Here is a 14123-nt window from a genome sequence, read left to right as displayed (position 1 = left end):
ACTGGTCACATGACATATAATGCACCACCTACAGGTATTGTCATCGGTAAATGATGTGTGCTGCGCTTATGAATCCTGAGCTACATGACACACATTGGTTGCTTTGTCAGACTGGTCACATGACATATAATGTGCCACCTACATGATGTATTGTCATCGGTAAATAATGTGTGCTGCGCTTATGAATCCTGCGCTACATGATACACACATTGGTTGCTTTGTCAGACTGGTCACATGACATATAATGTGCCACCTACATGATGTATTGTCATCGGTAAATGATGTGTGCTGTGCTTATGAATCCTGCGCTACATGACACACATTGGTTGCTTTGTCAGACTGGTCACATGACATATAATGTGCCACCTACATGATGTATTGTCATCGGTAAATAATGTGTGCTGCGCTTATGAATCCTGCGCTACATGATACACACATTGGTTGCTTTGTCAGACTGGTCACATGACATATAATGTGCCACCTACAGGTATTGTCATCGGTAAATGATGTGTGCTGCGCTTATGAATCCTGCGATACATGACACACATTTGTTGCTTTGTCAGACTTTCTAGGGGTCTGTGATACACTCCCCTTGTCACACAACATATAATGTGCCACCTACATGATGTATTGTCATTGGTAAATGATGTGTGCTGCGCTTATGAATCCTGCGCTACATGATACACACTGGTTGCTTTGTCAGACTGGTCACATGACATATAATGCGCCACCTTCATGCGTTTGCTCATTAATTAGGGAAACTAAAGATAAAATTAAACACTGATGATTGAAATAAAACAGCCGTTTTAACAGACTTGCAATGTATTTCTGTTATTAAAGGGACATTCCAGCCAAAAATGGAATGCACATGTATTTGAGTTTTGTATAGAAGCATTGTTGTAATATACAGGTATTAGCTAAATGCTTCTTATAAAAAGTACACAGCACTTGCTCAGAGAGCCTAAGGTGTTTGTACCATCTGGTAATGATTCAATTTGTTACTTGCGGACATGATGCAAGCCCCACTGGTGCTCTTAGCAGCTGCAGTATTTATTATGCTGGTGCACTGAGAATATCTAGCACAGAAATTATTAACACTAAAACAGTGATTTGCCATCAACATTGCGTGCAGCAGCAACCACAGCCTCCCAGACACTGTTCAGAGAGGTGTACTGTTTTCCCTCCTTGTAAATCTCACATTTGATGATGGACCACAGGTTCTCAATGGGGTTCAGATCAGGTGAACAAGGAGGCCATGTCATTAGATTTTCTTCTTTTATACCCTTTCTTGCCAGCCACGCTGTGGAGTACTTGGACGCGTGTGATGGAGCATTGTCCTGCATGAAAAACAGAATTTATGTTTACCTGATAAATTACTTTCTCCAACGGTGTGTCCGGTCCACGGCGTCATCCTTACTTGTGGGATATTCTCTTCCCCAACAGGAAATGGCAAAGAGCCCAGCAAAGCTGGTCACATGATCCCTCCTAGGCTCCGCCTACCCCAGTCATTCGACCGACGTTAAGGAGGAATATTTGCATAGGAGAAACCATATGGTACCGTGGTGACTGTAGTTAAAGAAAATAAATTATCAGACCTGATTAAAAAAACCAGGGAGGGCCGTGGACCGGACACACCGTTGGAGAAAGTAATTTATCAGGTAAACATAAATTCTGTTTTCTCCAACATAGGTGTGTCCGGTCCACGGCGTCATCCTTACTTGTGGGAACCAATACCAAAGCTTTAGGACACGGATGAAGGGAGGGAGCAAATCAGGTCACCTAAATGGAAGGCACCACAGCTTGCAAAACCTTTCTCCCAAAAATAGCCTCAGAAGAAGCAAAAGTATCAAACTTGTAAAATTTGGTAAAAGTGTGCAGTGAAGACCAAGTCGCTGCCCTACATATCTGATCAACAGAAGCCTCGTTCTTGAAGGCCCATGTGGAAGCCACAGCCCTAGTGGAATGAGCTGTGATTCTTTCGGGAGGCTGCCGTCCGGCAGTCTCGTAAGCCAATCTGATGATGCTTTTAATCCAAAAAGAGAGAGAGGTAGAAGTTGCTTTTTGACCTCTCCTTTTACCGGAATAAACAACAAACAAGGAAGATGTTTGTCTAAAATCCTTTGTAGCATCTAAATAGAATTTTAGAGCGCGAACAACATCCAAATTGTGCAACAAACGTTCCTTCTTTGAAACTGGTTTCGGACACAGAGAAGGTACGATAATCTCCTGGTTAATGTTTTTGTTAGAAACAACTTTTGGAAGAAAACCAGGTTTAGTACGTAAAACCACCTTATCTGCATGGAACACCAGATAAGGAGGAGAACACTGCATAGCAGATAATTCTGAAACTCTTCTAGCAGAAGAAATTGCAACTAAAAACAAAACTTTCCAAGATAATAACTTAATATCAACGGAATGCAAGGGTTCAAACGGAACCCCCTGAAGAACTGAAAGAACTAAATTGAGACTCCAAGGAGGAGTCAAAGGTTTGTAAACAGGCTTAATTCTAACCAGAGCCTGAACAAAGGCTTGAACATCTGGCACAGCGGCCAGCTTTTTGTGAAGTAACACAGACAAGGCAGAAATCTGTCCCTTCAGGGAACTTGCAGATAATCCTTTTTCCAATCCTTCTTGAAGGAAGGATAGAATCCTAGGAATCTTAACCTTGTCCCAAGGGAATCCTTTAGATTCACACCAACAGATATATTTTTTCCAAATTTTGTGGTAAATCTTTCTAGTTACAGGCTTTCTGGCCTGAACAAGAGTATCGATAACAGAATCTGAGAATCCTCGCTTCGATAAGATCAAGCGTTCAATCTCCAAGCAGTCAGCTGGAGTGAAACCAGATTCGGATGTTCGAACGGACCCTGAACAAGAAGGTCTCGTCTCAAAGGTAGCTTCCAAGGAGGAGCCGATGACATATTCACCAGATCTGCGTACCAAGTCCTGCGTGGCCACGCAGGAGCTATCAAGATCACCGACGCCCTCTCCTGATTGATCCTGGCTACCAGCCTGGGGATGAGAGGAAACGGCGGGAACACATAAGCTAGTTTGAAGGTCCAAGGTGCTACTAGTGCATCCACTAGAGCCGCCTTGGGATCCCTGGATCTGGACCCGTAGCAAGGAACTTTGAATTTCTGACGAGAGGCCATCAGATCCATGTCTGGAATGCCCCACAGCTGAGTGACTTGGGCAAAGATTTCCGGATGGAGTTCCCACTCCCCCGGATGCAATGTCTGACGACTCAGAAAATCCGCTTCCCAATTTTCCACTCCTGGGATGTGGATAGCAGACAGGTGGCAGGAGAGAGACTCCGCCCATAGAATGATTTTGGTCACTTCTTCCATCGCCAGGGAACTCCTTGTTCCCCCCTGATGGTTGATGTACGCAACAGTTGTCATGTTGTCTGATTGAAACCGTATGAACTTGGCCCTCGCTAGCTGAGGCCAAGCCTTGAGAGCATTGAATATCGCTCTCAGTTCCAGAATATTTATCGGTAGAAGAGATTCTTCCCGAGACCAAAGACCCTGAGCTTTCGGGGATCCCCAGACCGCGCCCCAGCCCATCAGACTGGCGTCGGTCGTGACAATGACCCACTCTGGTCTGCGGAATGTCATCCCTCGTGACAGGTTGTCCAGGGACAGCCACCAACGGAGTGAGTCTCTGGTCCTCTGATTTACTTGTATCTTCGGAGACAAGTCTGTATAGTCCCCATTCCACTGACTGAGCATGCACAGTTGTAATGGTCTTAGATGAATGCGTGCAAAAGGAACAATGTCCATTGCCGCTACCATCAACCCGATCACTTCCATGCACTGAGCTATGGAAGGAAGAGGAACGGAATGAAGTATCCGACAAGAGTCTAGAAGTTTTGTTTTTCTGGCCTCTGTCAGAAAAATCCTCATTTCTAAGGAGTCTATTATTGTTCCCAAGAAGGGAACCCTTGTTGACGGAGATAGAGAACTCTTTTCCACGTTCACTTTCCATCCGTGAGATCTGAGAAAGGCCAGGACAATGTCCGTGTGAGCCTTTGCTTGAGGAAGGGACGACGCTTGAATCAGAATGTCGTCCAAGTAAGGTACTACAGCAATGCCCCTTGGTCTTAGCACAGCTAGAAGGGACCCTAGTACCTTTGTGAAAATCCTTGGAGCAGTGGCTAATCCGAAAGGAAGCGCCACGAACTGGTAATGTTTGTCCAGGAATGCGAACCTCAGGAACCGATGATGTTCCTTGTGGATAGGAATATGTAGATACGCATCCTTTAAATCCACCGTGGTCATGAATTGACCTTCCTGGATGGAAGGAAGAATAGTTCGAATGGTTTCCATCTTGAACGATGGAACCTTGAGAAACTTGTTTAAGATCTTGAGATCTAAGATTGGTCTGAACGTTCCCTCTTTTTTGGGAACTATAAACAGATTGGAGTAGAACCCCATCCCTTGTTCTCTTAATGGAACGGGATGAATCACTCCCATTTTTAACAGGTCTTCTACACAATGTAAGAATGCCTGTCTTTTTATGTGGTCTGAAGACAACTGAGACCTGTGGAACCTCCCCCTTGGGGGAAGTCCCTTGAATTCCAGAAGATAACCTTGGGAGACTATTTCTAGCGCCCAAGGATCCAGAACATCTCTTGCCCAAGCCTGAGCGAAGAGAGAGAGTCTGCCCCCCACCAGATCCGGTCCCGGATCGGGGGCCAACATTTCATGCTGTCTTGGTAGCAGTGGCAGGTTTCTTGGCCTGCTTTCCCTTGTTCCAGCCTTGCATTGGTCTCCAAGCTGGCTTGGCTTGAGAAGTATTACCCTCTTGCTTAGAGGACGTAGCACTTTGGGCTGGTCCGTTTCTACGAAAGGGACGAAAATTAGGTTTATTTTTTGCCTTGAAAGGCCGATCCTGAGGAAGGGCGTGGCCCTTACCCCCAGTGATATCCGAGATAATCTCTTTCAAGTCAGGGCCAAACAGCGTTTTCCCCTTGAAAGGAATGTTAAGTAGCTTGTTCTTGGAAGACGCATCAGCCGACCAAGATTTCAACCAAAGCGCTCTGCGCGCCACAATAGCAAACCCAGAATTCTTAGCCGCTAACCTAGCCAATTGCAAAGTGGCGTCTAGGGTGAAAGAATTAGCCAATTTGAGAGCATTGATTCTGTCCATAATCTCCTCAAAAGGAGGAGAATCACTGTCGACCGCCTTTATCAGCTCATCGAACCAGAAACATGCGGCTGTAGCGACAGGGACAATGCATGAAATTGGTTGTAGAAGGTAACCCTGCTGAACAAACATCTTTTTAAGCAAACCTTCTAATTTTTTATCCATAGGATCTTTGAAAGCACAACTATCCTCTATGGGTATAGTGGTGCGTTTGTTTAAAGTGGAAACCGCTCCCTCGACCTTGGGGACTGTCTGCCATAAGTCCTTTCTGGGGTCGACCATAGGAAACAATTTTTTTAAATATGGAATACCGGGCCTTTCCCATTCTTTATTAACAATGTCCGCCACCCGCTTGGGTATAGGAAAAGCTTCTGGGAGCCCCGGCACCTCTAGGAACTTGTCCATTTTACATAGTTTCTCTGGGATGACCAACTTGTCACAATCATCCAGAGTGGATAATACCTCCTTAAGCAGAATGCGGAGATGTTCCAACCTAAATTTAAATGCAATCACATCAGGTTCAGCTTGTTGAGAAATGTTCCCTGAATCAGTAATTTCTCCCTCAGACAAAACCTCCCTGGCCCCATCAGACTGAGTTAGGGGCCCTTCAGAAATATTAATATCAGCGTCGTCATGCTCTTCAGTATCTAAAACAGAGCAGTCGCGCTTACGCTGATAAGTGTTCATTTTGGCTAAAATGTTTTTGACAGAATTATCCATTACAGCCGTTAATTGTTGCATAGTAAGGAGTATTGGCGCGCTAGATGTACTAGGGGCCTCCTGAGTGGGCAAGACTCGTGTAGACGAAGGAGGGAATGATGCAGTACCATGCTTACTCCCCTCACTTGAGGAATCATCTTGGGCATCATTGTCATTGTCACATAAATCACATTTATTTAAATGAATAGGAATTCTGGCTTCCCCACATTCAGAACACAGTCTATCTGGTAGTTCAGACATGTTAAACAGGCATAAACTTGATAACAAGTACAAAAAACGTTTTAAAATAAAACCGTTACTGTCACTTTAAATTTTAAACTGAACACACTTTATTACTGCAAATGCGAAAAAACATGAAGAAATTGTTCAAAATTCACCAAATTTTCACCACAGTGTCTTAAAGCCTTAAAAGTATTGCACACCAAATTTGGAAGCTTTAACCCTTAAAATAACGGAACCGGAGCCGTTTTGAACTTTAACCCCTTTACAGTCCCTGGTATCTGCTTTGCTGAGACCCAACCAAGCCCCAAGGGGAATACGATACCAAATGACGCCTTCAGAAAGTCTTTTCTAAGTATCAGAGCTCCTCTCACATGCGACTGCATGCCATGCCTCTCAAAAACAAGTGCGCAACACTGGCGCGAAAATGAGGCTCTGCCTATGCTTTGGGAAAGCCCCTAAAGAATAAGGTGTCTAAAACAGTGCCTGCCGATATTATTATATCAAAATACCCAGATAAAATGATTCCTCAAGGCTAAATATGTGTTAATAATCAATCGATTTAGCCCAAAAAAAGTCTACAGTCTTAATAAGCCCTTTTTGAAGCCCTTATTTACAATCGTAATAAACATGGCTTACCGGATCCCAGAGGGAAAATTACAGCTTCCAGCATTACATCGTCTTGTTAGAATGTGTCATACCTCAAGCAGCAAGAGACTGCTCACTGTTCCCCCAACTGAAGTTAATTGCTCTCAACAGTCCTGTGTGGAACAGCCATGGATTTTAGTGACGGTTGCTAAAATCATTTTCCTCATACAAACAGAAATCTTCATCTCTTTTCTGTTTCTGAGTAAATAGTACATACCAGCACTATTTCAAAATAACAAACTCTTGATTGAATAATAAAAACTACAGTTAAACACTAAAAAACTCTAAGCCATCTCCGTGGAGATGTTGCCTGTACAACGGCAAAGAGAATGACTGGGGTAGGCGGAGCCTAGGAGGGATCATGTGACCAGCTTTGCTGGGCTCTTTGCCATTTCCTGTTGGGGAAGAGAATATCCCACAAGTAAGGATGACGCCGTGGACCGGACACACCTATGTTGGAGAAATCATGTTTTTCTTGAAGGATGCAGACTTCTTCCTGTACCACTGCTTGAAGAAGGTGTCTTCCAGAAACTGGCAGTAGGACTGGGAGTTGAGCTTGACTCCATCCTCAACCCGAAAAGGCCCCACAAGCTCATCTTTGATGATACCAGCCCAAACCAGTACTCCACCTCCAGCTTGCTGGCGTCTGAGTCGGACTGGAGCTCTCTGCCCTTTACCAATCCAGCCACGGGCCCATCCATCTGGCCCATCAAGACTCACTCTCATTTCATCAGTCCATAAAACCTTAGAAAAATCAGTCTTTGGTATATTTCTTGGCCCAGTCTTGACGTTTCAGCTTGTGTGTCTTGTTCAGTGGTGGTCGTCTTTCAGCCTTTCTTACCTTGGCCATGTCTCTGATTATTGCACACCTTGTGCTTTTGGGCACTCCAGTGATGTTGCAGCTCTGAAATATGGCCAAACTGGTGGCAAGTGGCATCTTGGCAGCTGCACGCTTGACTTTTCTCAGTTCATGGGCAGTTATTTTGCGCCTTGGTTTTTCCACACGCTTCTTGCGACCCTGTTGACTATTTTGAATGAAACGCTTGATTGTTCGATGATCACGCTTCAGAAGCTTTGCAATTTTAAGAGTGCTGCATCCCTCTGCAAGATATCTCACTATTTTTGACTTTTCTGAGCCTGTCAAGTCCTTCTTTTGACCCATTTTGCCAAAGGAAAGGAAGTTGCCTAATAATTATGCACACCTGATATAGGGTGTTGATGTCATTAGACCACACCCCTTCTCATTACAGAGATGCACATCACCTAATATGCTTAATTGGTAGTAGGCTTTCGAGCCTATACAGCTTGGAGTAAGACAACATGCGTAAAGAGGATGATGTGGTCAAAATACTCATTTGCCTAATAATTCTGCACTCCCTGTATACATATATGAGCCAGTGATTGGCTGAAGGCTGTCACATGATAGTTATATGCACACTTTCTAAAGGCACCAGCTTCTACTGAGCATGAGCAAGAGTTCACAGTGAATATGAATACGAGTCTGTGATTGGCTGATGGTTGTATACAGTGTTCCCTCTAAGGACAGTTTTGTGTGAAGCCCAGCAGTGAAACAGTTAACAAGAGAACCATACCTTGCCATCTGCATTGTGCAGAGTTTGCTAATTGCAGGGTGTGGTTACCTAATTAACTGTTTCACTGCTGGGCCGCACACAAAACTGGTCTTAGAGGGAACACTGGTTGTATATAGTGACTGATTAGCTCAGAGCACAGGCTCATTTACATCTGTCCATCACTGCACACAGTAAACAAGAGCAGGAACATGGATCTCACCAGACCATATAAATTGTGCTAACATAATTCTTTAGCAGTGCAGTGCCTAATTACTGATATACGTTATAGGTTTTATGTCCCATTAATTACTGATATACGTTATAGGTTTAATGTCCCTTTAATTACTGATCTACGTTATAGGTTTAATGTCCCTTTAATTACTGATATACGTTATAGGTTTAATGTCCCTTTAATTACTGATCTACGTTATAGGTTTAATGTCCCTTTAATTACTGATCTACGTTATAGGTTTAATGTCCCTTTAATTACTGATATACGTTATAGGTTTAATGTCCCTTTAATTACTGATATACGTTATAGGTTTAATGTCCCTTTAATTACTGATATACTTTATAGGTTTAATGTCCCTTTAATTACTGATCTACTTTATAGGTTTAATGTCCCTTTAATTACTGATCTAGTTTATAGGTTTAATGACCCTTTAATTACTGATCTACTTTATAGGTTTAATGTCCCTTTAATTACTGATATACGTTATAGGTTTAATGACCCTTTAATTACTGATATACGTTATAGGTTTAATGTCCCTTTAATTACTGATATACGTTATAGGTTTAATGACCCTTTAATTACTGATCTACTTTATAGGTTTAATGACCCTTTAATTACTGATCTACGTTATAGGTTTAATGTCCCTTTAATTACTGATCTACTTTATAGGTTTAATGACCCTTTAATTACTGATCTACGTTATAGGTTTAATGTCCCTTTAATTACTGATCTACTTTATAGGTTTAATGACCCTTTAATTACTGATCTACGTTATAGGTTTAATGTCCCTTTAATTACTGATCTACTTTATAGGTTTAATGACCCTTTAATTACTGATCTACTTTATAGGTTTAATGACCCTTTAATTACTGATCTACTTTATAGGTTTAATGTCCCTTTAAGCATAGAGACGACCATCTGTCATACAAAACGCATGTACAGTATGGTGTGAAGTCACAAGCAGTATAATGTCAGTGACACGTCATGTGGGCATCAGATATGGCACCATATCTGCACAGGGCGCCTCGCTCTGGGCCTTACACAAACACTTAGGAGCAGACTACAGATACAATCTGCCCCGAGGATGAGACCAGTTGTGATGTCCTGATACGTCTGCTGTGCACCAGCTACACACGAGACCGCACTCATATGCGCCACAGCTTCTCCTGCCTGCTCAATATGTAATATATCTAGACCATTAAACCCTTGCAGTGAATCAAGAGTTAAAGGGTCACTGAACCCAACATTTTCCTTTCGCGATTCAGATAGAGCCTGACATTTTAAGCAACTTTCTAATTTACTCCTATTATCAAATTTTCTTCATTCTCTTGCTATCTTTATTTGAAATGCAAGAATGTAAGTTTAGATAACGGGCCATTTTTGGTGAACAACCTGGGTTGTTCTTGCTGATTGGTGGATAAATTCATCCACCAATAAAAAAGTGCTGTCCAGAGGTCTGAACCAATAAAAAAAAGCTTAGATGCCTTCTTTTTCAAATAAAGATAGAAAGAGAACGAAGAAAAAATAATAATAGGAGTAAATTAGAAAGTTGCTTAAAATTTCATGCTCTATCTGAATCACAAAATAACAAAATTTGGGTTCAGTGTCCCTTTAAATATACACAGTACTAGCATCAGATCACACCCAATCAAGCACAGTGGCACTCTAGCTTCAAAGTCAAAATAAACAAATTCATTTCACCCTTTTTATAAGAAAAATGAATGTGTTAATAGAATTTTTTTACTTTTCTGTCCCTTTACTAAATTAAACATATACATAAATGTAAAGATATTTTTTGCGCACCTCCTTGCTGATCTCGCAGCCAAGCGACCTACCTTGACGCACTGTGAGAGCACCCCTTCCTTAAACGTCAGCAAACCCTCCTGGATCTCTGGCTGGTTGAGGGCAAAGGACAAGAAGTGGGTGAACGGCTGCCTCCTGCGAAACGTTTCTGCTAGGAGCTCAATGCGAGTGCGAGCCGAGATGACACCGTTGCGCTGCTGCCCTGTAATTACTGGTGAGACACAAGTTCAGCATCTGAGCGATATTTGTACATGACAGTGACATTTAATTAACGTCTAATTAAGCCGATGAGGTGTCAGATAAGCAAGAGCTTTGTGCAACACGATTAAAGGGACAGTCTAGTATAAATTAAACTTTCATTATTCAGATAGGACTTTTAATTTTAATCAACTTTCTAATTCACTTTTATCATCAAATTTGCTTTTTTCTCTTGGTATTCTTAGTTTAAACTAAACCTAGGTAGGCTCATATGTTAATTTCTAAGCCCTTGAAGGCTGCCTCTAATCACAGGCTTTTTAAATCTCTTTTCAACACAAAGAGACAGAACGTACACGTGGGCCATAGATAACACTGTGTTCAGGCACAGGGGGTTATTTAAGATCTAGCACAATACAATGCTAAATTTAAGACAATAGATAATAAACAGTCACAGTCATGTGATCAGGGGGCTGGAAGAAGGTTCTTAGATTCAAGGTAAACACAGAGGTAAAAAGTACATTAATATAACTGTGTTGGTTATGCAAAACTGGGGAATGAGTAATAAAGGGATTATCTATCTTTTAAAACAATAACAATTCTATTCTAGACTGTCCCTTTAATATGGTCTTACAATTCGGATTACAATATGCAGATGTTCTCACACAATCAAGAAACAAAAACAAGTCTAATTATTTATCTTGCTGTACAAACAATGATCGTGAGAAAGGATAAAGCGATACAGTTTTATTAGCTCGTGTTAGGTCGCTATAACTGGCAGCTGCTTGTATTGTGTGTTCTAGGTTCTCTATCACAGACTGTGTCTGTAATAGGTCAATGACACCCAAATTGCTGATGGAGAACAAATGTGGTACCACTGCACCCCCTGCTGGTGAGAAGGAGGAAGGGAAATCTTACATGTAAAATCATTCAAAAAGCAAAAATAAATAAATACAAATTATTTACATGAATTATATATCAGACATTACAGACATGTCCAGTAGTAACTGACAATAGCAATATCATGATAGACCTTATAATGTGTGCTCTGCGCAGAACCAAAAGTCATACAGAGTAGATCAGAACCTCCCATCATGTTGGTATATAAATAATTTAGCTGCTCAGTGACTTCAGGAGACGTCTAGTTCATATGTAGCAGGAGATAAGTGAGTATTATATAGGTGCCTGACACTATAGACACGGTGCATACCCTTACTATAGGGGAATAGTTATTTAGATGCTCAGTGACTTCAGGAGACATCTAGTTCATATGTAGCAGGAGATAAGTGAGTATTATATAGGTGCCTGACACTATAGACACAGTGCGTACCCTCACTATAGGGGAATATGGTTATTTAGCTGCTCAGTGACTACAGGAGACGTCTAGTTCATATGTAGCAGGAGTTAAGTGAGTATTATATAGGTGCCTGACACTATAGACACGGTGCACACCCTCACTATAGGGGAATATGGTTATTTAGCTGCTCAGTGACTTCAGGAGACGTCTAGTTCATATGTAGCAGGAGATAAGTGAGTATTATATAGGTGTCTGACACTATAGTCACGGTGCGTACCCTCACTATAGGGGAATATGGTTATTTAGCTGCTCAGTGACTTCAGGAGACGTCTAGTTCATATGTAGCAGGAGATAAGTGAGTATTATATAGGTGCCTGACACTATAGACACGGTGCGTACCCTCACTATAGGGGAATATGGTTATTTAGCTGCTCAGTGACTTCAGGAGACGTCTAGTTCATATGTAGCAGGAGATAAGTGAGTATTATATAGGTGTCTGACACTATAGACACAGTGCGTACCCTCACTATAGGGGAATATGGTTATTTAGCTGCTCAGTGACTTCAGGAGACATCTAGTTCATATGTAGCAGGAGATAAGTGAGTATTATATAGGTACCTGACACTATAGACACGGTGTGTACCCTCACTATAGGGGAATATGGTTATTTAGCTGCTCAGTGACTTCAGGAGACGTCTAGTTCATATGTAGCAGGAGATAAGTGAGTATTATATAGGTGCCTGACACTATAGACACGGTGCATACCCTCACTATAGGGGAATATGGTTATTTAGCTGCTCAGTGACTTCAGGAGACATCTAGTTCATATGTAGCAGGAGATAAGTGAGTATTATATAGGTACCTGACACTATAGACACGGTGCACACCCTCACTATAGGGGAATATGGTTATTTAGCTGCTCAGTGACTTCAGGAGACATCTAGTTCATATGTAGCAGGAGATAAGTGAGTATTATATAGGTGCCTGACACTATAGACACGGTGCATACCCTCACTATAGGGGAATATGGTTATTTAGCTGCTCAGTGACTTCAGGAGACGTCTAGTTCATATGTAGCAGGAGATAAGTGAGTATTATATAGGTGCCTGACACTATAGACACGGTGCACACCCTCACTATAGGGGAATATGGTTATTTAGCTGCTCAGTGACTTCAGGAGACGTCTAGTTCATATGTAGCAGGAGATAAGTGAGTATTATATAGGTACCTGACACTATAGACACAGTGCGTACCCTCACTATAGGGGAATATGGTTATTTAGCTGCTCAGTGACTTCAGGAGACGTCTAGTTCATATGTAGCAGGAGATAAGTGAGTATTATACAGGTGCCTGACACTATAGGCACGGTGCATACCCTCACTATAGGGGAATATGGTTATTTAGCTGCTCAGTGACTTCAGGAGACGTCTAGTTCATATGTAGCAGGAGATAAGTGAGTATTATATAGGTGCCTGACACTATAGACACGGTGCACACCCTCACTATAGGGGAATATGGTTATTTAGCTGCTCAGTGACTTCAGGAGACGTCTAGTTCATATGTAGCAGGAGATAAGTGAGTATTATATAGGTGCCTGACACTATAGGCACGGTGCATACCCTTACTATAGGGGAATATGGTTATTTAGCTGCTCAGTGACTTCAGGAGACATCTAGTTCATATGTAGCAGGAGATAAGTGAGTATTATATAGGTGCCTGACACTATAGGCACGGTGCATACCCTTACTATAGGGGAATATGGTTATTTAGCTGCTCAGTGACTTCAGGAGACATCTAGTTCATATGTAGCAGGAGATAAGTGAGTATTATATAGGTGTCTGACACTATAGACACGGTGCACACCCTCACTATAGGGGAATATGGTTATTTAGCTGTTCAGTGACTTCAGGAGACATCTACTTCATATGTAGCAGGAGATAAGTGAGTATTATATAGGTGCCTCACACTATAGACACAGTGCACACCCTCACTATAGGGGAATATGGTTATTTAGCTGCTCAGTGACTTCAGGAGACGTCTAGTTCATATGTAGCAGGAGATAAGTGAGTATTATATAGGTGCCTGACACTATAGACACGGTGCACACCCTCACTATAGGGGAATAGTTATTTAGATGCTCAGTGACTACAGGAGACGTCTAGTTCATATGTAGCAGGAGATAAGTGAGTATTATATAGGTGCCTGACACTATAGACACAGTGCACACCCTCACTATAGGGGAATATGGTTATTTAGATGCTCAGTGACTACAGGAGATGTCTAGTTCATA

The 14123-nt window shown here is 42.0% G+C and overlaps 1 protein-coding gene across 3 annotated transcripts in view; it reads right to left on the bottom strand.

Moving 5' to 3' along the window:
• Nucleotides 1-14123, bottom strand: part of ASCC1 (activating signal cointegrator 1 complex subunit 1) — a 376933-nt gene that overhangs the window by 289097 nt on the left and 73713 nt on the right. For all 3 annotated transcript variants that reach the window (XM_053691927.1, XM_053691929.1, XM_053691928.1), the window contains exon 5: nt 10374-10552. In XM_053691927.1, coding sequence (XP_053547902.1) covers nt 10374-10552 — 179 coding nt within the window. The remainder of the gene's footprint in view (nt 1-10373; nt 10553-14123) is intronic.

The sequence above is a fragment of the Bombina bombina genome, chromosome 9 (assembly GCF_027579735.1).
Source record: "Bombina bombina isolate aBomBom1 chromosome 9, aBomBom1.pri, whole genome shotgun sequence".
Lineage (NCBI taxonomy): Eukaryota > Metazoa > Chordata > Amphibia > Anura > Bombinatoridae > Bombina > Bombina bombina.
Note: the sequence above shows the minus strand (reverse complement) of the source record. Positions and strands in the feature narration are given on the sequence as shown.